Source organism: Macaca fascicularis, chromosome 1, assembly GCF_037993035.2.
Source record: "Macaca fascicularis isolate 582-1 chromosome 1, T2T-MFA8v1.1".
Taxonomy (NCBI): domain Eukaryota; kingdom Metazoa; phylum Chordata; class Mammalia; order Primates; family Cercopithecidae; genus Macaca; species Macaca fascicularis.
This window is the reverse complement of record NC_088375.1, coordinates 42,814,662-42,839,772: the sequence shown is the minus strand read 5'-3', so window position 1 is coordinate 42,839,772 and position 25,111 is coordinate 42,814,662. Positions and strand designations below refer to the sequence as shown.

The 25,111-nt window shown below is 38.1% G+C and overlaps 1 protein-coding gene and 1 long non-coding RNA gene across 7 annotated transcripts; one reads left to right on the top strand and one right to left on the bottom strand.

Annotated features, from left to right (window-relative positions):
* The first annotated feature begins 571 nt into the window (after window positions 1–571).
* On the top strand, window positions 572–20,706 carry IVNS1ABP (influenza virus NS1A binding protein). Of its 6 annotated transcripts, none has more exons than XM_005540242.5 (15): window positions 572–862; window positions 6,461–6,688; window positions 8,236–8,364; window positions 8,576–8,745; window positions 8,872–8,947; window positions 10,074–10,247; window positions 10,555–10,680; window positions 12,055–12,162; window positions 16,011–16,140; window positions 16,379–16,603; window positions 17,039–17,160; window positions 17,254–17,380; window positions 17,464–17,595; window positions 17,725–17,898; window positions 19,339–20,706. In XM_005540242.5, the coding sequence occupies exons 3-15, from the start codon at window positions 8,254–8,256 to the stop codon at window positions 19,590–19,592; spliced, it is 1,929 nt and encodes a 642-aa protein (XP_005540299.2). In that variant the 5' UTR covers window positions 572–862; window positions 6,461–6,688; window positions 8,236–8,253; the 3' UTR covers window positions 19,593–20,706. The 6 variants fall into 6 exon arrangements, with proteins under 6 accessions (XP_005540299.2, XP_015302533.2, XP_073887030.1 ...); XM_015447047.4 differs by having other exon boundaries at window positions 12,055–12,183; XM_074030929.1 differs by lacking the exon at window positions 8,576–8,745.
* Window positions 18,151–25,097, bottom strand: LOC135969218 (uncharacterized). The gene is made up of 2 exons (XR_010584362.2): window positions 21,327–25,097; window positions 18,151–18,230 (listed from the first exon to the last, which is right to left on the bottom strand). It is a non-coding gene; the product is annotated as an uncharacterized lncRNA (long non-coding RNA).
* Window positions 25,098–25,111: the final 14 nt, after the last annotated feature.

Here is a 25,111-nt window from a genome sequence, read left to right as displayed (position 1 = left end):
AGCCTCCTCCCCGCACACGCCACTTCCCCCCGACCCCAAAGTTAAGGACTCATGCCCAGCTAGATCCTAATGTCCACGGCGAGCAGCTGCAGTCTAGGGGGGTTGCCTAGAAGTAGGTCTGACGCCGAGCAATCTAATCTCCCACGTCTGATCTTTCAGGCTATTGTGCCTCGAGGGGAAGTCAGAACAGGTGAGGGCGGCTGGAGGGAACCAGTTCCGGGACAGGCAACGCACTGGACGAAGTGAGGGTGTGGGGCAAGAAACGGAGGGAGGGACAAACGCGCGATAAAGAACGAGGGCGCCCCCCGAGCGCCGCCTATCTCCTCAGATCACCTTGCGCTGACCTAGTTGCACCGAGAAAGAAGGAACCCCAGTCGAAGAGGGAGGAGGGCGGGGCGGGATGTGGGCGGGGCCGCGGGCGGGGGCGGGGCCTAGAGCGGGATCTTTATGGGGCTCGCCTGTGATTTGCAGATGGATTCGAGACGGAAGCGGGCTGGGAGGGGTTGGCGGCGGCGGCGCACGTGGTGACGTGCAAGGGGGTGCGGCGCGAGCGGTCGGCGGCGGCAGAGGCAGTGTCTCCCGGTGGCGCGTGGAGGTCGGTCGCTCAGAGCTGCTGAGCGCAGTTTCTGCGCCTGCTGCTTCGGCGCGGCTGTGTCGGCGAGCGAGCGAGTTCCCGCGAGTTCTCGGTGGCGCTCCCCACTCCTCTCAGTCTCCACGGACTGGACCCTTGTCCTTCTACTTGACCGCTCCCCCCTTCCGCCGCCTCCTGGCGCCTTCCGTTGGGCTGATTCCCGCCCGCTTCCTCCTGCTTCCCATCGAAGCTCTAGAGATGAATGTTTCCATCTCTTCAGAGATGAACCAGGTAATACGCGCTGGTTCTACGAACGGCAGATGAGGGACAGGGCGCGGCTAGAATCCGAGATGAGGGGATGGCGCCGGCGGATGGGAAGAGGGTAGGAGGCGCGGAAGCGGTGTCCTCATCAGAGGAGGCAGCCCCAAGCGGCGGCCGCCGCCGCCGCCGCCCTCTGGGACGTGAAGCCCGCGCCGCGCTGGGCCGGCGCTCCAGCGCTGCCATGGTTGCCGAGTCGCGTTGGCGGCCGAGAGCGGGCGCTGGCCGCCTCGGAGAGCGCGGAGGCTCGAACCCCTTTTCTGCACTGGCGCGGGGGAGGCAGGCTGGGAGGAACGAGAGTTTTTTGCTCGAAGGGTTTTGGGGGGCCTGGTTAGGGCGCCGCCGGGAGGGGATGACCAGCCGGAAGGAGGGCGCGGGACTCCCCGTTCTTGCTGTCAGGAGCGGACGCCTCTCCTTGGGTTTGCCTGGGGTGTGGGATTCTCTTCTGGAAGAGCTCCCGGGACTTGGCGCGTGTGGGCGGGCAGCCAGCCCCGGGCCTGGAGTAGGGTGGCACGGAGTCCCCGATCGCCGTGGGCCGCGGGGTCCTTTGTTCCCGCTCCACGTTGCCCGCTTTTCTTGCCAAGCGCGGGGAGAAGGGGGCGGGAGGAGGGAGGGAGCGGCTGCCCTGACGTGTCGGTACTGAGTGACTGCAGGGCTGGCCAATCCCGGGCGGGGGTGTGCGGGCGCTGGGGGCCTCGCCTAGCAGCCTTCGGAGTGGGCGCGGGCCTGACCGCGCGCGGAGGAAGGCCTGGGACGCTTTTTCTTTTTTATGAAAGAAATAAGTGGCAAGATTTGCTCTTTTTCCGTCCCTCCACGCTTTTGGTTAAGTGTCTCTGATTATAAGCTCTTGATGATAGATAGGAAGGTATCAGGCTGAGGGTTGAACCTAGGGTAAATTGGTTGAGAACTACATTTACTTCCCCCGCCCCCCGCCCCGGTCCGTAGTGGACGTATCTATTGGTTTGAGGCAGCTGACATTTCAAGGAGAAATGCAGATGTCCAAGAGGGCGCATTTTGTTCATGTCTGTTGCAGTGATGGAGCTTTAGAACACCTTGGCGTCAAGCTATTCGTTGTGTTGTGATCTTCTGTCTACTAATAGATGACAACTCTGGAAGCCCAGTACCACTCTTAACAGATGAATAAGTACAGCATAGACTAGAGTGCCACAGGCCATGCTTTCTTTTAATAATTCTAGCACCAGTGATTGATTTAGGAAAAACAAAATACTGATGATTACTTTTAGGCTAAAGCCTGCTGACACTTCTGTCTTAAAGATACTGAAGGAGTAGTTGTATTGGTTAAGTCTGGACGTGAGGTAAACACGGACTTTAGAATTGGATTGAGACTAGTATCATTTAATGCCAGCTGGCAGGCTACTTATCAAGTCCATAATTTGGTAGCCAGAGGTAAACGGAACTTGAGCCACTGACCAAAGAGAGCCCTGGAATGGTTTTCCTGTGTTTTCCTAATAAATGAAATCTCTAGTTAACTGATAGATACTAATTTCTATAGCCAATAATTTGTAGTTGATTTTCTAGCTTTCCCCCCAAGACAAAACATTTCAGGTTTTAGTCTTAGTTTTAAATTAGTCTTTTTGGCTACTTGGTTTTGGAAGGTGGGATTTTGTTTTTCTTGCTTGAAGGATTTGTTAGATGGTAATTAAATGTAGTTTTGCAAATACGTTTTTAAATATGCTTTCCTGTTAAGGAAGTATCTTAATAATTGATATTAAGATGAAGTAACTCTAAGTAAGTCATTTCATCCACTTTTTAGCAGTGCGATTGTATAGTCAAATCCTGCAAATAGGAATTCTTAAAGGTTGGGGGTCTTCCCACCATGTCATGTTCTAGTGTGTGTGTGTAAATTGAAGTATTGTAAGAGAGTGATTTCTGGGTTTTTGTTAGAACAACAGAAAATACACACTTGTAAACTACAAGTTGTATATCTTGTAAATGTTTCTGAACCTATACTTAACATCATACTATTATATTTTTGTTATTAACATGCAGATACCTCAGCATTAGAACGTCTCAAACCAAATTCTTTCCTTCCCTTCTCCATGTAGCAAACTATAAACGACTTTGTGTTACGCTTTTTGGTAACTGATTTTAATAAGGATACCACATATCTTAATTTTGATAATTGATTTTAATAAGGATGCCACATATCTAAAATAAAATATCTTAAGTCCTCACTGCCTTAAAGGAGCACGGGTGTACAGAATCTTAACTGCCCTGTTTCCATGCTTTACTCATTCCTCTAGACCATCCCCAACATTTCTGCTAGGATGCCCTATGCCTCCTTGTTTAAATCCTTCATCTGCTTTCCATGCTTAGCATTGTTTAAACCTTGGAATTAGGCTTTCTTACTTCGTTGCCCACTATGACCATATGCATCCTGCAAATCTACAATCTGTTGAAACTGAAATAGCTGCCATTTCTGGAATGTATTTGCTAATACCTTTTTTCCTTTCTGTTCAAGCTATTTTCATAGCTTGTTTTATCTTTCTGACTGCCCTGTGAAGTGTTCAAGGTTAGAGAACTGAGTTAACTTTTATTGTGTTATGATACGAGCATTCCATTTCAGTTTGTGCCTTCACATTTGGTGCAAATATGTTTGTGTTGTAGTGAAAGAATTACAAAACTATGAGCATTGGATGGAATGAATGAGTTCAGTGAGTTTTCATATACATGGATGGTGAGTGATGGTGGTTTTAGAGGTTACATTGGAAAGCTGTAACTTCTGGTTTTAAAAAGATTTGTTGATTTACTTTGTATTATAAAGTCTTTCCTTTAAAATTGCAGTTGATGGCTACTTGGTGGGAGCTGACTGCCCTCAAATGATTGCCTTTTGCTTTATCTTGCTCTTACTGAAGGCCAGAGAAAAATGTTAGCAGAGGACATATTGTGCCTTTTTAACAACTTTGATAAGGCCTGTTGAATTGTATTTCAGTTAAGCTAATCTTTCTGGGCTGTGAACTTCTTCTGGGTGTTATTAAAGCAGTTTAATTACTCATTTATGAGTCTTCGATATCCCTTGCAGTGGCCATAGAAGTATCCTGAATTTATCTGAATATATTGCATTAGATCCTTGTTTTCAGTGTGTAAGAATAGTGACCTAGGTGTAGATTTAGTTGAAAGTATATTTTAAATACCAAATAATTCTATGTTTTATATTCTTATATGACTCTGGGATGTTTGGGCTTTTGGTTTGGATTTTCAAAGAAAACAATTTTCCCCATTTTTTAAATTCCACTAGTTATCATGCTTGAGTTTTATAGACCAAATAAGATCCCCTGTCAGTTTGGGGAGTAGTTTAAAACTCTTGATTTGCCCTAGCTCACTTTAATGAAAGTAAATGTGAACTTTCAAAAACATGGTTTGCAACAGGAATTGATCTGATCCCCTCCAAAATTGATCTGATCCTTGAGGTGGGTGGGAAGTAGGAATATAGTGTATGAGGACAATAATTAAATAAAATAAGTTTGCATTAACTTAAATGTCATCTAGATTTGGGCTGGCTTTTAAAATCAGGTAGCTTTGTACTCTGATCAGTAGATATTAAAGAGATGAGGTTCATATTATGACCCTGATGTACTAAAAACGAGGTACTAATAATCTGTCATGGAATTAGAGTAAAAAATAAATAAAAATCAAGTACTAAATATAGGATTCATTTTACTACAAAACTCATAATAATATTGTACAAATTTGTCTGATGCAAATCGCCCCAAAAATTCTCCAGTGTTTTCTCCAAGGGCTGCGGTAATTTTCATTTTTTTCCAAAATAAATTTTAGGTAGAACATTCAATTTGTCAAATATAGTAAATGAATACCATTTTTGTTTTTGGTTAGATCAAGTTTACAAGTAAAAAATGAATAAAACTGGTCAAAGTTTAAAATAGTACCTTCATATTATCTTTTTGGCTTTTCAGAGGATGCATTTTAATATAACAATTTGCATGGGGACTCCTTCCTCTTACTCTTAAGAGCAGTTTATGAAACTGAAGTTAGGAGTTGCCAACTATGCCTGTGAGTTGACCATGCCAGTATATATCATATATATATGAAAATTTTCTTAGCTTGAGCCAGGTCTTGGCTGAAAATGTTTGAAGGTTTCTTTAGGGTAGTGTGTTCTCTCTGTGTACAAAGAATTGTGTATATTTGGAAAACATTTGCTAGAACTAGTTTCTTGAGAAAAGCCAAATTAACTAACCTAGATAAAAGGTAGAGCAGAGGAAATCAATATTACCTAATGCTGTGATACAGTTTTAATGCAGGGGTAAGCATTCATAACAATCCCAACCTGAATTGGCATTCTTGGGTTTCCTTGAAATGAAACCTGTTACAGAGAAACCTGTTAGGACACATGTTGAACTAAACATAGTAGGTTTGTTGAATTTGAACTGGACCAGCCTGCAGTGGAGTCCCGTGGTAAGTGATTATTCACTTTGACATAATTGTTAGATTTAGAATTGTTGTATTGATGTATAAGACAGATAATATATCCATAAAAATGAATATATTTGCACATATTTCAGGTAAGTTATTTCTTAGTTCTGGTTTCCAGAATTAATAGTGGTGTAATAGCAGTTCAGGTGATTAAAAAATAAGTACCATCTGAATTTGACACTAGTAATTGATGATGTGAAAACGAGGGAGGGAGAATAGGTAGGAGGACTGATTACCTTGAAGATTAGGTTTGAACCAGAATGATTCCATTGGTAGTTTATTACGGTATATGAGAAAAATGATCATACAAAGCACAGGCATCAGTATTTTCCCTTCTGTTTAGTTTGTTCTAACAAATTACTCATCTTTATGTTCAAGATTTTAGGCTAGTCCTGGTAGAAAGGAGATGGGATGGATACAAAAGATGAACAAGACAGAAGCTTTGCCCATGAGTCAAGGAAGATAAACAAGTATATATAAATACAGCATGAAATAGACCAGCTGGAAGATCATAAATACCTCTCAGAGAGGGTTCTATATGTGGAACATGAGGAGAAACTGCTTCCCAACTGGGAGCATTTGGCACAGGCTCTATGGCTGTAAAATTTCCTCTGGCATAGGTTGGGTTAAGGGCCTTCCAGGTAGAGAGAAGAACTTGAACAAACTTAACAGAGTCTGGGAAGTGCAGAGTTCATTTTGAGGAACAGTAACACAGTATATATGCTTGGGAATAATGCCTAAGGTTGCTTGCTGGCTCAAAACAGATCTCATGTTGGCATATTAGTTGGAAATTAATAGTAAAGAATATTAGAGTTAAACAGTATTGACATTTGTTCTGTAAGTCTTGTGCTTTTAGACCTCTCATAAACACGTCATTAGTCCCCGGTCTTTGGGAAAGGACTGGCTTTTTTTTTTTTTTTTAGATCACTTGGGTTGTTACAAGTTAAATGAAAAATGTTTATGTGGAATTGCATTTGTGTTCTTTTTTTATGTAATGCGAATATTTTTGCCATTTAGCTCAAATCTCTTGAAGATCAGGACTTGTTTTACATGATCTGCTCTACCTAGATCAATGAGTCTTTGATCATTCTGAATAACTCAAATTTATCATTGTTATAGATTATGATGCACCATTATCACAGAAGAAATTCGTGTCTATAGCTTTTAAGGACTTGATTACATCATTTTCAAGCCTGATAGTTTTGGAATCACCATTAGAGCTTAAGACACATCTGCCTTCACTTCAACCACCTGTCTTCATACCCTGACGAAGTGCGCCTTTTAACACTCCTTTGTCCTTGGATTACTTAAGAGTTCCCAGAAATACATTTGCCACCAACAGAGTAGGTAAGTGAATATTCTCTGCCTAGTCCAGTATTAAGACATATTGTTTTTCTGAAGACGATATGTCGAGTACAGTAAACCTTTCATACTTTTTTTTTAAAGGCAGAGAAGTCAGTAATCATTTGAGTATAAAAAACATTTTCGTATTTTTCTTTTCTATATTTTGACTTCAAAGTAAAATTTCTTACTGCCTTTTTTTTTTTTTAATTAGAGAGAGAGGCTCTCACTCTGTTGCCCAGGCTGGAGTGCAGTGGTGGGATCATAGCTCATTGCAGCCTGGAACTCCTGGGCTCAAGTGATTCTCCTGACTCAGCCTTCCTAGTAACTGAGACTAGAGGTGTGCGCCGCCACCATGACGGGTTTCACATTTTCTGTAGATAGAGGATTTCACTGTGTTTCCCAGACTGGTCTCAAACCCCTGGGCTCAAGCAATCTTCTTGCCTTGGCCTCCCTATTACTGTTCTTTATTTTGTTTTTTGAGATGGAGTCTCTCTGTTGCCCAGGCTGGAGTGCAGTGGCACAATCTCGGCTCATTGCAACCTTTGCCTCCTGGGTTCAAGCGATTCTCCTGCCTCAGCCCCCACAAGTAGCTGGGATTACAGGCGCCCACCACCACACCTGGCTAAATTTTGTATTTTTAGTAGAGACAGGATTTCACCATGTTGGCCAGGCTGGTCTTGAACTCCTGACCTCAAATGATCCACCTGTCTCGGCCTCCCAAAGTGCTGGGATTACAGGTGTGTGCCATAGCGCCCGGCCTATTACTGTTTTTTAATTATGCATTTTGTGTAGTCATTAGTCAGTTGTTTATAAGTAATGGTAAAATGCAAAAAAGTTTTAAGTTCCCATTTATAGTTATATAATCTGATGAGATAAGTGATTTAGAATATATGAAAGGAACAGAATATAAGTTCATTTTTAATCACTTATGTTTCAAAACATTTATAAAAATCATTTTGTAGATACAGTGACAAGACTAATCAGACTTTTTAAGTCTGTGTATATGGCAAGGGAGGAAGAAATTAGGCAATTTTCTGCATATAAATCTTGACTGTATATAATTTTGAAGACTAGGAGCAAATTGGGGGCCCTTTAAGGAAACTGAAAAGGGGCAGGATTAGGATAAATAATGGTTTTTCTCACTTGTGGGTAAAGGAATGACAGGAGCCCAAATCCAAGGAAACCTATATGTACTGGCTATTTTACCCTTTCAGGCTTTTAGGTTACTTGTTATATGGGTTTGGGCAGGATGGAGTTTCATTTCCTTCCCTTCAGAATCAATTTGCTTAATAGGCATGGGAACCCAGCCAAAATTGTTGAGATAGCTGCTACTGTTTGAATCTTTTGAAAGTCTTATGACCAAAGTATTAGGGAACAAAGACTTGGACATTCAGCACAGGTGTTGTTTCAGCTATGTTTTTGTGTGATGAAATTTTTATGTATCATTTATAGGATGGAATTTGAGAATAAAGAGACTGTATTACTCTTTAGCATTATATTTTCAAAACCATTATTTACAAGTAAAATAACTCGGCTTTCTTTTCATTTAGCCAAATTTATAAGGAAAAATGATTCCCAATGGATATTTGATGTTTGAGGATGAAAATTTTATTGAGTCTTCTGTTGCCAAATTAAATGCCCTGAGGAAAAGTGGCCAGTTCTGTGATGTTCGACTTCAGGTATTTAAAACTTAATTCAAAATTTATAGAATTTTTTATTACTAAAAGCCATAAGTTCTTAGATTTGCTTATTTTCTTTTACATAGGCATTTAATGAAATGATTTTTTAAAAGAATACTGAGAAATGTAAGATAAAGCAATCTGATGTAGTAATTAGCTAGAGAAGCACATAATCCACACTACTTATAATTATAATTCTTCATAATTTCAGGTCTGTGGCCATGAAATGTTAGCACACAGAGCAGTGCTAGCTTGCTGCAGTCCCTATTTATTTGAAATCTTTAATAGTGATAGTGATCCTCATGGAATTTCTCATGTTAAATTTGATGATCTCAATCCAGAAGCTGTTGAAGTCTTGTTGAATTATGCCTACACTGCTCAGTAAGTACATTTGAAGTAAACCATATAATTAGGGAATATCTTCAGAAAATTCCAAGTCTTGCTACATATATTTAAATTAAGTGTGTTTTAAGGCTTTGGCATCATAAATAACTTTTTTTTTAATAGGTTGAAAGCAGATAAGGAATTGGTAAAAGATGTTTATTCTGCAGCAAAAAAGCTGAAGATGGATCGAGTAAAGCAGGTAGAGTATCAGAAGTAAATAAAATCACTTATGGAGTCTTATTTTGTGTTATTGCAATGCTGAATTTATCATGAAACATCTTGTTAGTCTCAAGGAATTGAAAATGTCCCTTTTTTCCCTCAGAATAATCAATATGTTATTTTAACTGTTTGGCTATAATAATGTAGCAAGATCACACTTCTCAGATAACTTGGGCTAAAGTCTTACCCTTTCAGCAGTCTTCTCTGGTAGGGTGGCTATGTCAGCCTTTGATAGCATGAATTAAAATAAATGTTTTTCTTAAGAGTTAATCACATAACTTATGTCCTCAATTCTGTGTTCTCCTAAACTTCCTGTGCTCTCTAAAAGTATTCCTTCTAGAATTTAATAGTAAAAAGTACTTTTGGAAAATAGGCATTTAATCCCCTAATGTATAGGGGCCAGTAAACTTAAGGCCTACCAGCCAGCTGCCTATTTTTATAAAGTTTTATTCCAGTACAACCATGTGTGTTCATTTACATATGGTCTAGGCTGCTTTCCAGCTACAATGACAGAATTGAGCAGTTGTGACAAACAGTATGGTCTACAAGCCTAAAATGCTTTTACTATCTGGGCCTTTAAGAAAAAGTTTGATTTGCTAGCCCTTCTTCTAATACCACTCCTTGGCTCAAAAATCCTTCCTTAATTTACAGCACGTATCCCTGAATTTAGTATTCTAGATTTTCCCTAATATAGTTGCTGTTTTTCCAAAACTATTTCCTAGTTATCTTTTCTCCAACCAAATTAAATTGTTTGCAGCATCTTCTCTACTTCTGTCTGCATTCAATATCATCTCTCCTGAAGAGCCCAGTTCAGATACTGTTTCATGAAGCCTTACCACATTATTCTACTTGAAAATACTTATGTGAACTTACATAGCATTTCAATTTGTTGCATCTCTCCTTAAACTAAAACTTAAATATCTGTATAGCATAATTTGATGTTTATCATTTGTATACATGTTATTACCACTATTACATTTGTTGTATTAAGACAGTGATTTTTGCTTCATCTTTGTATCTTCATATAGTGTTTACCACACTGAACATTAAATATTTGTTGAATAAAAGATATGTAAGTGTTGGCACTCATATATTTCTTTTCCAAGGTTTGTGGTGATTATTTACTATCAAGAATGGATGTTACCAGCTGCATCTCTTACCGAAATTTTGCAAGTTGTATGGGAGACTCCCGTTTGTTGAATAAAGTTGATGCTTATATTCAGGAGCATTTGTTACAAATTTCGGAAGAGGAGGAGTTTCTTAAGCTTCCAAGGCTAAAGGTAAGGAGTGAACTCTATAAACAGATGTATACTATCTAGTTCCAGGCATGGAATCTTGGTCTGTGTTTCAAGCAAGTGAGTAGTGATTATGAAATGGTACATTGAAATTATACTGTTGTTCTTATCAGCGTAATGAGTTTCTACCTACCAGTTTGTTTACTTTGTTTTTGATTACTGGTTCCTTACAAATTAGAGTAAATGTATGGAATGAATTGTGCATCTGTGACAACTTTATTATGAAATTGGGAATTAAGCTGAGAACTAGAAGCCCAACACTGATCCATGTCATTGTTTTTTCCAATTCTAGTTGGAGGTAATGCTTGAAGATAATGTTTGCTTGCCCAGCAATGGCAAATTGTATACAAAGGTAATCAACTGGGTGCAGCGTAGCATCTGGGAGAATGGAGACAGTCTGGAAGAGCTGATGGAAGAGGTTAGTTTTAAAGTAAATGGGATTCAACCACTTTTAAAAATTATTTTGCTATAACATGAAGGATTCCCTTTCACTTTTATTTTATAACCATGACCCTAAAGAATTTAAATTTTGCTATAGGTACCCCTAAGCTGAGAAACAGGGGGGGTGTCCAGGTGAGCTGAATGAACTGTTCAGTTTGGTCTTCTGCTTTTCTTTTTTTATTTCTTTGCTTATTATGTGCTGTTAACTTTCTTTAAAGTAGCTTGTAATTTGCTTTAGAAATGGGAAGTGGTACTGAAATTTTCTGTAGATTCTTAATTTTTCTTCACAGGTTTTTGCTTTAAATTTGACAAGTAGGTAAAAGCTTCTAATGGTTGTTCCTCCCCATTGATTTATCTCCCCATAGGTTTATTAACAAAACTAGGATACCCAAGACTGAAGAAACAAGAAGAAACCTCAAGTGTATTGACACGTAAAGAAGCAGCAGTCCTGCCCCAGTTCTCCTAAGAAAAATCCGCTGTGGGCAGAGAACGATGATGATTTAATGGTGTTTACTCCTTTACAGGATTCTTGTCTTTAAAGCTGTGTGTTTTTCAATGGTGTTGTTCATACATATAGTCACTCACTTAACTTGGGCTACTTTTTAAAAAAATACACAAGATAAACAAAATTGATGGAGAAATGGTGGGAATTGAAAACACGCAGGTGGAGCAGTGGAGTAACTTTGAGTTTCTCTCTCCACTTAAACATTTCAGAGTTCCTTTGAGAGCTTACCAAATCTGTTAGGCCTGCAGAAACACTGTCATCATTATGTTCTAAAAGGGCTAACAGATTATCTTTAAATTCTATGATTCCCACTTGAAAGTCAGATGCATTTGCTATATATTTGCATCTGTCAATGGAGATAACTCTACAGCTTGCTTGAAATTTTGCATTTGTTTTTTCTTTGTTTTTCTTGACATTGCTTACAGGAAGGAAATATGTTTATGCAAACCAGACCACTTATCTGCAAAGGTGTAAACTATATTCAGTATTTTATTGTAAATATGTATATTATTTAAGAGTATATATTGTACTAGTGCTTTTTTTCTTACTGTTATATGATAGAAGCTATGAAAAAAATGAAGATTTCTTTCAAGCCAATCAAGCCAACGACTCTTCAGCCAGTATTGAAAGATTTTGTATTTGATTTTGGTTTTTTATTTTTGTTTTTTTTTAAATTTTTACCACCATGACATGTATTTTTCTTTACCTCCGGATCCTGCCAGAGTAATATGTCAAGAAGTTCAAGAAGCACACTGGAGGTTACCTTGAGGCGTTTGTGTAATCTGCATACTAGTGGAGTAGCCATGGTGACCGTAGCCACATGGGTGTTCTGTTGCTGTTTTGCAGGTTCAAACCTTGTACTACTCAGCTGATCACAAGCTGCTTGATGGGAACCTACTAGATGGACAGGCTGAGGTGTTTGGCAGTGATGATGACCACATTCAGTTTGTGCAGGTACACATTGCACAGTCTGAGGTAACCTCAGGTTAAAATTTGACTAGAGAATTTGATAGCATACTTAAATTTTCCTTTAATAAAGGAAAGTAGACCAATTTCATTGGTATAACTGGACAGAAACATTTTTGGGAGAAAACAAGCATATCTTAGAGTTAGTATTTTTGCCACATGAAAAGATATTAACGAATTAGGAAACCCTATTGAAATTTTTTCCTCATAAAGCAGGAATTACAAATAGTAAAGACCAATAAGATGGAACAATATAGAAATTATTTGGGAAGATTATGAAAAGTAGTTGTTTGTGGCAGGCATGACTGATAAACTCAGTTTTTTTAAAAAAGGGGCAGGGGGACTTAAATTGTTGATGGCTATGAAAGAAATTTTGGATGTTACCGTAACTACTGAGCTGTCTCACTGGAAATTAGAAATGGTATAGGTAATGGACTATACAATGTAGTAAGTTTAAAAGTGGTTGATCATATGTTACAACCTGATCTAGATGTTTCTTAACCAAAATGAATTAAAATATAGTAGAGTTCCACTGTGCCGATTGAGTTACTTTGCATTTTATAAAATCCAATTTCATTTCTCCCCTACGGGTAAACACATAATTATTCAGACACATTATCAACAATTACTAGAGAACAAACTTCTCAGGTCTAAACTTTTTAAGTTTATGGACAAATACAGAAAAGTACACAAGTCATAATTGCCACACAGTGAACCTACCAGTGTAAAAACTACCCAAATCAAGAAGAGAAAGTTTCTAGCATCCTGGCAGCCTTTCTCTTGCCTCTTTTTATTTGGCCTTTAGCTCAAATTATGTTTTTGAGGGACAAGCTATAAAGTAGTTGACTCAACCCAGACTGAGGAATGCTTTTCTTTAAAAATCAGAGGGTAAGTGGTAGACTTAGTAGTAGCCTATATGGTTACAAATTATCAGGTGTTAGCTCTCTGGTGTCCTGTGGCAATAGTGGGTGAATATCTTTATTTTCTAAAAGTTTTGGAATTTGAATTAGTTGAGAACTTAGTTTGTACATTTTGAATATATTGAGGATATTTTCCCCCTTAACTCTAAACATTTCGAGTTAACATTTTAAAAGTATGTTTTCAACATGCAGAGAGGTTGAGTGCCCAATAAATGGCAGGCCATAGTTCGGTATGGCAACACAAAAATGTGTCTAAGAGACAGTTTCTGCTTGTAGGACCTTCTAAGAGTGGGCAAAACAATACAGGCTTATAAGGGGTAGCTATGAAAGGCCTAAAGGGGAGGACACAATGAGACAGGAGAGAAGCCAGGGATATTTCACACAAGAGGTAACTTTTGAGCAGTCTTAGGATTTAGAGGAGTCTGCATAGCAGATAAAGGGAGAAGTGTTAGATAGCAAAGAGTATCGAATGGGGCTTATACTTTATCCTATAGGCAGTGGGAAGCCTTAGGTAAGACTACAGTGATATGAAAGTTATGCATTCACAACTTTAGTAATAGTGAAAAACTGGGGAACAGTCTAACTATTAGGTGGCAGTCTCTGGGCTGGGATATTCCAACTGATTTCTGGTTTTTTATTTTCTCAAATTGTTGCCTTGGACCCTTCCTGTTTTTATAACCAGATGCAGAAGATCAATAAAAGTTTGAGCCCAGTTTATAGACTATTGCCAGTAGTAGTTCAGGTTTTAAAAAAATGATGAGGGCTTAATCTAGGGGTATGAAGGAGAAAGGATGGATTTTTTATGTATGTCTATAAGTAGACATTTATATTAACAAAGGTTGACTTAGCAGGCCTTAGTGATTGCTTAGCAAGATGAGGGAAAAGGAAGAATTTGAGAGTAAGTGGGATTCTGACATGTGTGACTCATTAGAATGTGATGCCATGAATAGAGATCATGAATTGAAGAGGATGAGAGGGACACATGTTAGACTTCAAGAAAAGAAAAAGAACATTGAGAAGAAGCCATTAGAAAAGTTACAGGACAATAAGAATCTAATCATGTTGTAAAAGCTGCCTAAGGTAGGAGAAGAAAATTTGAAGGAGAACTAAACTGTACACTGTCAAATCCTCTGGGAGGTCACGTAAAATAAGGTTTAGGGATATATCCTTTACATATAAAGGATTTAACCAGCATTTCTATATTATGTTTGTTATTAGGCATTGTTATGAAGCATTGCTATAGGGCCTTTCTCTTCCACAGTCATTTTCTCTTAATTATAGTTTGTATATTAGAACAGTTTTCTTACCCCAATACAGCCTCAATGTAAGCATCATCCATTTGTGATATTTGGATCCCTTCTTCCCATAGGTTGGGATGAGGTTTTATGTACTTTGTAATTCATAATAATAGATAAGGTTAGATAAGTCTAACCTTATTTTTTATTCTTAATATTCATAGTATAAAAGTGATATGAACAGATGCATTCACAACTTTAGTAACAGTGAAAAACTGGAAAACAGCCTGTCATAGTGTAAATCTGTTTCATACTATGACGTAACTTGTCATAGTATAAAAAGGGTGGGGTTTATCTTCATAAGTCCTAGTCTTTCTTTTAGCTGTATTGCCTTGGGCAATGTGTATCTTCTTGAGTTTCAGTATTTTTATCTATAAAATGGGTAGATAATATCACCCTCACTGGACTAAAAAAGATGATGTAAATAAAGTATCTAGTAATACCTAGGTACATAATAAACATCTAAGTGGAATTTAATGATAACCCTTGATGATATATTCCCTGCCTTTTCTCAGAATAGCCTATGTATGTTGTAACCACACTCAGGCCTAACTTTTGATATAGCTTTTTCTTATAGCTTCAAGTAGCTACCAAAATCTTTTTTTTTATTACTTGTTATGTGGCTTTTTGCTTCCACTAGCAACAGAAATTTCCATTAGAAATTTTACCTATCCTTGTGGTCTGGCCGTCTGGACCAGCACAAGTGGGATGAGCAAACTAGGCCAGGAGCTGAAGGTGCTACCTGTTCATTTGGCAGTTCCTCTCAGAGTAGTCTTTACTCTTCCAATTCCAAAAGATCATATCCTTTGGAAGTGGCAAAGGCTAAAGTAATTGGAAGGAAACCATCATGGAAAACTCATACGTGAGAACACATGTGTAAAGTAGTTCTCTTACAATTATTTGGATATTGGCAGCTTTGTTCATTTCTCCCTCTTTAGTGTTCCTGTATATTCTACTTTTGTGAATATTTGGTTGTTTTTAGTAATGTTTCATTTCTGATTACTGTTTCTTGTGTTTTGATGTAATTTTGTCTAGAAAACCACTCTATAATACCTAAAGAAATATTCTTTTAAGTGTTTCTTGTAATTGCCACTTTTTTCCTGTAAAGTACTTTCAGAGAAACCGGATGAATCTATGTCTGCTTACGTTTTGCTGGCATTGTATGAAGGATACCTGTACATATGATTTAGTTAGGTTTGACAGTTTCATGAAAATAGTGGGTTAAATGTATTCTCTGTTAATTCATACTATTTTAAATTTACAACATTCTTTTAGAAGATTCTATACTTAATATAAAAATCTGTGAGCTTATATCAATTATAGATTGGTTTTTTTCTTTCTTCTATTGAGGTCTTGATTTGCAACATGTTTTTCAAATTGTTAAAATTGAGCTTTTTCTTACCTAGGGTAATTGTTTAGGTGTAGTTGTCTCATCATTAAGTGGAGGTGGAAGTATGCCAGTAATTTGTGTCATTTGGAAAGTGCTGGCTTGAGTTAAAGTCAGCGTCCTATAAATGTCATATAGGTGAAGGATACTCAGTGTTGTGGAATAGCTCAGGAACAAAGGTACATCAGATGTGGTCTTTGGCTAGGTTTCTGTAGCTACCTTTTGATTTTGCAGAAAAAGCCACCACGTGAGAATGGCCATAAGCAGATAAGTAGCAGTTCAACTGGATGTCTCTCTTCTCCAAATGCTACAGTACAAAGCCCTAAGCATGAGTGGAAAATCGTTGCTTCAGAAAAGACTTCAAGTAAGTATATGGCACTTGCCAGTTGTTTTCAGCTTACCTATGTTTAAGAAGGAGTGTTGCCAATTTAATACCTTTTAAATTGACTACTCGAGGAAAAAACTCAGAAGCAATTAAATTTGGAAAATGAGAGCAGATTGTTCCAGTCTGGGATGTGGAGACTGTGGAGTCCAATTCAGGATCATATACACCAACCAAAAGTAATAATTACATCTTAAACCTGGAATTCTTGTGCTTACAGATAACACTTACTTGTGCCTGGCTGTGCTGGATGGTGTATTCTGTGTCATTTTTCTTCATGGGAGAAATAGCCCACAGAGCTCACCAACAAGTACTCCAAAACTAAGTAAGAGTTTAAGCTTTGAGATGCAACAAGATGAGCTGATCGAAAAGCCCATGTCTCCTATGCAGTACGCACGATCTGGTCTAGGAACAGCAGAGATGAATGGCAAACTCATAGCTGCAGGTAAGAACAGAAGGATGAGTGACATAACAGAAGCAGTCAACTGGCTAAGCATGTAGATGGGCATTTTTGTAACATGCAAACTTTCAAAAGAGGGTTTAATATGCCATCTTTCATGGCAATCCAATAAGACAGGGAAATAACAATACTATTGAATATGGCTAACCTTCAGTTCAATGTCTGTCTCTAATTTAAAAAAAAATTATGTCGTGGCTAAATTTTTCTAATTTTCAAGCCAAGACTTAAGCAGTTTACTTATACTGATAATGTTATTTTTTTAGCTATTACAAGCACTTAAGTTAAAAGATCAACTAAGGCATCCCTAAAAAGTTTTAATACTTTTTCTCATTGTGCAGATTTCTTAAACTTACAGGACTAGAAACCATGGCCCAGTTTAATACTTTAAACATAAGTCTATATGGTTTCATTTTTTACCAGGTGGCTATAACAGAGAGGAATGTCTTCGAACAGTCGAATGCTATGACCCACATACAGATCATTGGTCCTTTCTTGCTCCCATGAGAACACCAAGAGCCCGATTTCAAATGGCTGTACTTATGGTAAGCACATCATGTTCCAGGAGCAACCTATATTTAGCTTTTTCCTCATAACTTCAGGATATTGGAAATTCTCATCTCTCACTTTTGGCATAGGGCCAGCTCTATGTGGTAGGTGGATCAAATGGCCACTCAGATGACCTGAGTTGTGGAGAGATGTATGATTCAAACATAGATGACTGGATTCCTGTTCCAGAATTGAGAACTAACCGTTGTAATGCAGGTAATAATTTTCTCCTGAGATATACAGTATTTAAATATGATAAATAAATTATCAATATATAACTTTATTTTATACTTACATAGGAGTGTGTGCTCTGGATGGAAAATTATACATCGTTGGTGGCTCTGATCCATATGGTCAAAAAGGACTGAAAAATTGTGATGTATTTGATCCTGTAACAAAGTTGTGGACGAGCTGTGCTCCTCTTAACATTCGTAAGTTGATTTTTTTCCTTTTTTCATTTTTTTTTTTTTTTTTTAAAGACCTTTAAATTAACAGTATGTGTAGTACACACTTAAAGTCTGGGAGATGTAGCAATAATCTTGACTTGACTTTTCTTGTAGGGAGACACCAGTCTGCAGTCTGTGAACTTGGTGGTTATTTGTACATAATCGGAGGTGCAGAATCTTGGAATTGTCTGAACACAGTAGAACGATACAATCCTGAAAATAACACCTGGACTTTAATTGCACCCATGAATGTGGCTAGACGAGGAGCTGGAGTGGCTGTTCTTAATGGTGAGTGTTGAGATTTGGAGAAGTGAAGAGTAGATAGTGGCAAGACTTTGTTCTAAAACTCTGAGAGAAAAGGTCAATGATAACTATAGTTGTACAGTTAAGAATTCAGAAGCAGTCATCTCTGGTGATGCAATGGAGATTAGGGTGATTTGTCCTTTAGAAATACATTTGCTAATCAAAGACTTATAATACTTGATATATAACTTAATTTGCCAGTCTTTTGATGGGTGCACTGAGTGAATTTCCAAGTCATTTTCTTCTATAAAACATATCCATAATGCATCATCTTGGATTTTGAGTTTCCCAGAGAACCAGAATTTAAAGAATCTGATCTGCAAAACAAAGTAAATGCAAATCCGTAGTCTTTTCCAACTGTCTACTCCATACCTAATTGGAAATATAACCTTTAGACTATTTTAACAAGTTTCCAAAGTATTAAACTTTTTAAATGTAGACATAGCTTTCTTTCCACATCCATTTTATTGACTTTTATTTAATGTCTAAGTATATAACCATAATTTAAAAGTTAGCATTGTTTTTGGTACCAGGATGAATTTTAGTAGGCTTACTACGGCTCAACTGGTGAAAGCTTAAGGGTAGACACGGCCTATTGGCCTAGAGCCTTGTCAGTGTGGTTTACAGATACATAGAATGCAAGCTGGTTAAGTGATGGTCAAATGAAAAAATAATGAATTTGAGAATCAGTAATAAAATTTTTTCTAAGCTACAGAGTATTTATTGCTAACATTTTATCTATTTGAAAATAGTCATAACTCTGTTTCCAGGAGAAATTTCTGTACCACAATCATTTTATTTTGTTTTTTAATTGAGACATAGTCTCACTGTGTTGCCCAGGCTGGTCTTGAACCCCTGGGCTCATGCAGTCCTCCCACCTTGGGCTCCCATAGTATTGGGATTATAGGCATGAGCCACCGCACCTGGCCCCAAAATCATTTTATACAGTTGGAAAGCCCTAAAATATTTTTCTGCTTTCCTATAATCTCTTCTGAGTCTTAATTCTGTACATTGGGCTGATACAAAGTCCAGTGCACAGAACTATTCTGGTTTGCTACTTAGTAGCTGCATCTGTAGGATAATTGACCAGCTTCTTCCTGCTTCTTTTCTTCTTTGAAATAATAGTAGTAACTACCACAGAGTTTTTGTGAAAATTGTACTTTATTTAGATGCTGCTACTGCTTCCTCTCCCTTCCCCTTTTAAGTTGCCTAAGTTCCATATGGGAATGGTTTTTTTATTGATTTGATTCCCAGCTCTTAGAGAGTATTTGCCATATTAGTAGCATTTAATAAATTCTTTTTGACAGAATGAACAGGCATTTCTATTTTAAAAACCACTGATTTTTAAGCAAAAGACAGATTTAGGGGAGTTTTACCTTATTATACTTTAGTCTCTGGATTTACCCCATGTCATTTCTCTTTTAGGAAAACTGTTTGTATGTGGTGGCTTTGATGGTTCTCATGCCATCAGTTGTGTGGAAATGTATGATCCAACTAGAAATGAGTGGAAGATGATGGGAAATATGACTTCACCAAGGAGCAATGCTGGGATTGCAACTGTAGGGAACACCATTTATGCAGTGGGAGGATTCGATGGCAATGAATTTCTGAATACGGTGGAAGTCTACAACCTTGAGTCAAATGAATGGAGCCCCTATACAAAGATTTTCCAGTTTTAACAAATTTAAGACCCTCTCAAACTAACAGGCTTAGTGATGTAATTGTGTTTAGTAGAGGTACACTTGTGAATAAGGAGGGTGGGTGGGTATAGATGTTGCTAACAGCAACACAAAGCTTTTGCATATTGCATATTATTAAACATGCTGTACATACTTTTTGTGTTTATTTAGAAAGGAATGCAAAGATGAAGGTCTGTTTTGTGTATTTTTAAGACTTTGGTTATTTTACTTTTTGGAAAAGAATAAACCGAGAATTGATTGGGCACATCATTTCAAGAAGTCCCCTCTCCTCCACATTTGTTTTGCCAATTTGCACATTCAATGACTCTTCCCTCAAATGTGTATTATGGGGTACGAGGGATAGGGTTTAAAGATGTAGACAGTTTGGTTTTTTAAGGGCCCTTTTTCAATAACTGGAACACTCTATAACAAAGGATACTTATTTAAATAGATGACATTGACTATTTTTGTTTTTATTAAAAGGAAGCTGACATGCCTACCAATATTTAATCTTTTATGATTGCCTTTTTATAACTTTTTATATTCTCAGCAGAGTGCTTTACCTATTGAAGTAAAATGTGGCAGGTTGGAGTTATTGAAGCAGAGTGGCAGTCTTCAAGTTTGCAGAGTAGGGGTCTTTTAAACTCTCTGAGTGCAAACTTCAGAGCTCTTGCCTCAGCTGCAGTTTTTTTCCTTCAAGAATGCAGTACTAACATTTATTTGAGTGGAGTTACTGAACAGTAACATAGGTGTGATTTTTGGTATTTGAAACACTGGTTTTAAATATTTTGACTTGTTGAGGGTTTTATATAGCAAGACATATAGCAGTAAAAAATAGTGTTTTATCTTCTATATAATCCCTGTTTTTATTATTAACAATCCTAAATAGCAGCCCTCAATTGTGAAAAAAAATTATTTTAAACTACATTAGGTTGTGAATGCAGGTTTTATCAGAACTATGTTTTTGTTCAGTTTATCTGTTCTTATGGATAAATATTGGTTGGGATGACTTGGTCTGTAATGTGTAGTGCTACACACCTAACTTATGGTGCCAAAATAGCATGTCCTAATGCTTGCTGCTGATGCAAACACATTAAAGGTACTTTGCAGGAAATCCTTGCACCATGGGATTAATATCCAATTGCTGCTTGTACACTCATTCATTACTAAAAGTTTTGAGAAATTTTTTTCCAGTAATGAGCTTAAGAAATTTGGGGAAAATAACTCACCCGGCATCTTACATCTGAAATAAGGAATGATTGATATAAGGTTTTTTTTTCTCACAGAAGATGAGGCACACAGGAACCTAATGGGCCAACTGGGATGAGATGACTATTCAGTGATGACTATTCTGAGATGACTATTCAGTGGCTAACTTGGGTTAGGAAGAAAATAATTAGGTATTTTCTCCAAATGTTCACTGGTACTCTGCCACTTTATTTCTCTCATCTGTTACACAAAGAACCACCAGGAAAGGAAATCAGTTTGGTTGGTAACTCTGTAATTCCTAACACTGGTTTGGTTCTGGACTAAAACTACATTGACAGATTGAATTTGCCTAATATGATGACTGTTTTTAATATGGATCTGTATGTGTTCTATTCAGCACAAGGAAATAAAATTTTAGTTGAGGATTCAGCCTAAAATCCTTGAGATCACTTCTCATTTCATAAGTGACATGCTTAATGCAAATAATATATGCGAATACTTTGGGTCAAAGTTTTCCTGCATTACCTTGGATGCCAAAGAGGTAGTTTGGTGGCCAAAAAGTATCTTTTTTAAGAAGCTGTTGTAGCCAGTCTTCATGAAGATGAGAAGTTTCCGTAAATGAAAAAAAGAAAAAACAGTACTCAATGGCCATTTGTTACTGTTAATCCGTATCTAAAAGGTACATACTTTCTTCAGAGAGGCAGAAAATGGCATAGCCTCAGCACAATTAAAAAAACCTTTTTTAACCAGTAGGAATTTTTTAATCGTTTCAAAATAATATTGGTAATACCACACTTCTGGTCGATTTTAATAAAACACTCGAAATCTCCTAAAAAGGTAGCAAAACTATAAAATATCTAAAATTAACCAAATATTATTGGTTATACTTAGGCATGGATCTTTTATTATGAACTTTAAATGTAGGGTTCTGATTTTTGGCTTCTAGTGTGTCATGTACTTTACCACTGCTCAGCGTGTTTTCAAATTCCCAATAGTCATATTTTAGGGAAAATCCAGGATTTGGGTATGTGATATATCACTAGAATCCTTGCTTAATTAACAAATTAGGTATGTACCCTATTACCTCTCCTGACCTCAGAATTCTTAAAATTGAAGAAGGCAAAGGAGGAGCCCCAGTAGGACATTTCTGTAACTGCAGAGTTGCCTTCAGAGGAGTGAATATGATTCACGCAAAACTCAGTTGCTGTCGTAATTTAGACGCAGCTGCTTTTTGTTGCAAAGATCTGAAGAGTCAGCAAGTGAGACATAAAATACAAGGTTAATTAGGTGTAAGGGAGAAAGAAAAACACTCATATATGAATCCTTAAATCCTTGGTAAGGCTGAGCTACAAATTTGGTCCTGTAAACAGGTTTTATTAAGTTAAATCAGTGTCTCTAGGTTAAAAAGGAGTAATTGCTATGAATTGCAGATATCCTTCATAATAAAACCGCAAGTTTCTCAAGAGTATTAATGACACTTTGAACAACAAGTAGAGTTTATAAAGAGGAACATACAAACTCATGTGAATGTCCTGGGTTCTTCAACCTATGAGCACCAATAATCTTGGCCAATAAAATACTCAACTTTATTAATAGCTCCACACCTTACTGGGCATTGAACAAAGGTGAGAAGCAAAACTCAAGCATTATGCTGGATCCGTGTGTAATGCCTTTAACAGAGGCATATATGAATAGAGGCTACACATTTGCTCAGGATGACCAAAGGGAATAACATAATTTTAACCAGAAAAAAAGACACACAGAAAGACCTAACTTGGAGTAATGAAACTACTGAGATGAACTGAAATATCCAGCAAGGTAATAAGATGAGATCTGTTAAAACAATTTTTAAATGGGTAAAATATTTGAAAACACTTTGCAAAAGAAGTGGATGCCACTAAGAACACAGAAAGATACTATCATAAATCAGTCATTAAGAAAATGTAAATTAAAACCAAAATGGCATACACCTACTGAAACTGAATATACCAAATTCTGCTTAGGTTGCAGAGCAACTTAAACTCTCGTACATTGCTGGAGGAACTGCAAAGGTGCACAGGCAGTTTAAAAAACGATCTATCCACTTTCTAATCTGTGACAAAGCAATCCCATTCATATTACCCAAGTGAAGGAAAATATTCACACAAACCTGTATGTGAAGATAGCAGCCTTATAAACACCAAAAACTGAATTCAATGAAGTAGCCTTCCACCTGGTGAATGAATAAATTTGTACATCCATGGCAATGCAATACTTCTTGAGAATAAAAGAATGAACTACTGATATATGGGTAAGTCTCAGGCATCATGCCAAATGAAAAGCCAGACTCAAAAGCCTCCACTAGCTGGGCGTGGTGGCGTGTACCTGTAATCCCAGCTACTCAGGAGGCTGAGGTGAGACGATTGCCTGAGTCCAGGAGTTCAAGGCTGTAGTATGCTATGATATCTGTGAACAGCCACTGCACTCAAGCCTTGGGCAACATGGCAAGACCCTGTCTCTTAAAAAAACAGTCCCCATTCATATAGCATTCAGGAATGGAAAAACTACAGGGATGGCAAACACATCAATGGCCTCCTGAGACGGGGATGGGAGTTAATTACAAAGGGAAATGAGGGAATATTTAGGGGTGGTGTGACTTTAGTATCTTGACTTGATGATTACGTGTTTGACAGAACTCACAGAACTCTACACTTACGAAGGAAAAAAAGTTTTGTTTTTCTAGCTTAACCAAAGTGGTACTAAACCTTTAAAATATCAAGCTTAGAAGAAGGGCTTAGAACATGTCCATATTTTACCTCATTAGAAATAAAGAACAGGATGTTGAAAATGGTTTGTGCTTTAAGATTGAACCAAGCTAGTAGCTCAGATCTGGGTGTCCACCACCTCACCTTCCAGGTTTATAATTGGTAATTCTGCTCAAGAATCTGTCCTCAGGGTTTTCAACATCCAGAATTAATTTGAGACAAACTACACCTAGTTCATAAACAAAGCTAGATCAGAATTAAGAAGGATTCCTGTCACAGGCCAAAACTCATCTACAAACCCTCAGGGGGGCCAATTCTTGCTTTTAACAATAGCCAAAGATATTAAAGAATTCCATGAATATAGAGATGGATTTTTTAAAATACAAGTATATATAATTAATACTAAAACCCTCAGGAAAGCCAATACCTCGAGGTACTCTGGCTCCAGAAGAATCCATTTCGGTGGGGCATATTCCAAGATCTAAAAGAGGTATATCTGTTTGACTTTACTGAGTGGCTTTTCACCTGACAGACCAGACAAACTTAGAAGCTTTCAAGTCGAACTTTGGTAGGCAAAGGTAAAGTATGTCTTTTTTTTAAAGTAGGTGAGCCTGCAGGTCAATTTGTCAAAAATATTAACTAACCACAACTATGAGACACTAGACACAGTGTAGTTCCTGCCTTCATGGAGCTCAGTTCTATTCACTGGAGTGAGTTTTATTAGCAAAATACCCAATAAATAGGAGTGTGACTGGCCTGTCCAATCTCGAAGTCAGAAAAGGGCCATGGATAGTATCACATCCTGAGAGGCTGGATGTAGTCACCACCCTTTGAGGAAAGAGGGAAATTCATCCCAACCTGTCATACTAGCTAAGGGAGCAAAAAGTCAAGAATATGAACAATGTGACCTAGGCTCTGAAAGCTGACCAAGACACCATCTAAATAAACCTGGATTGACAATGAAAGGACTCTTGCTCTCCCTTAAAATGATGTTCAAAGTATCAAGGACATAGAGCTTCAGATCTGTCCACCTGGTCTTTCATGTGATAGTCAAAGATCCACAATATGAAAGTGGGATTAACCCATCTGTGAAGTTCTAATCTGTGCGGTCACAACTGACCATTGCAGGTCTTAACAAGAGGACCCTGTGGGCACACAACAGACTTCAATTCTTTAGCCAGCTGTTCCTTGGCTCAGAATATGGAGAGAGCTGGAGACCCTCCAAACCAGAGAATGTTCCCTGGTCTTCCCAGGAGAGAAATGAACTATCTTTTGTAAAAGTAAGTTTCAAAGGCCAAGTATGGTGGCTCATGCCTGTAATCCCAGGACTTTGGGAGGCGAAGGTAGGTAGATAACTTGAGGTCAGGAGTTCGAGACCAGCTTGGCAAACACGGTGAGATCCCATGTCTACTAAAAATACAGAAAAAATTAGCCAGGCGTAATGGCGCGCGCCTGTAATCCCAGCTACTTGGGAAGCTGAGGTATGAGAATTGCTTGAACCCGAGAGGCAGAGGTTGCAGTGAGCCGAGATCGAGCCACTACACTCCAGCCTGGGTGACAGAGTGA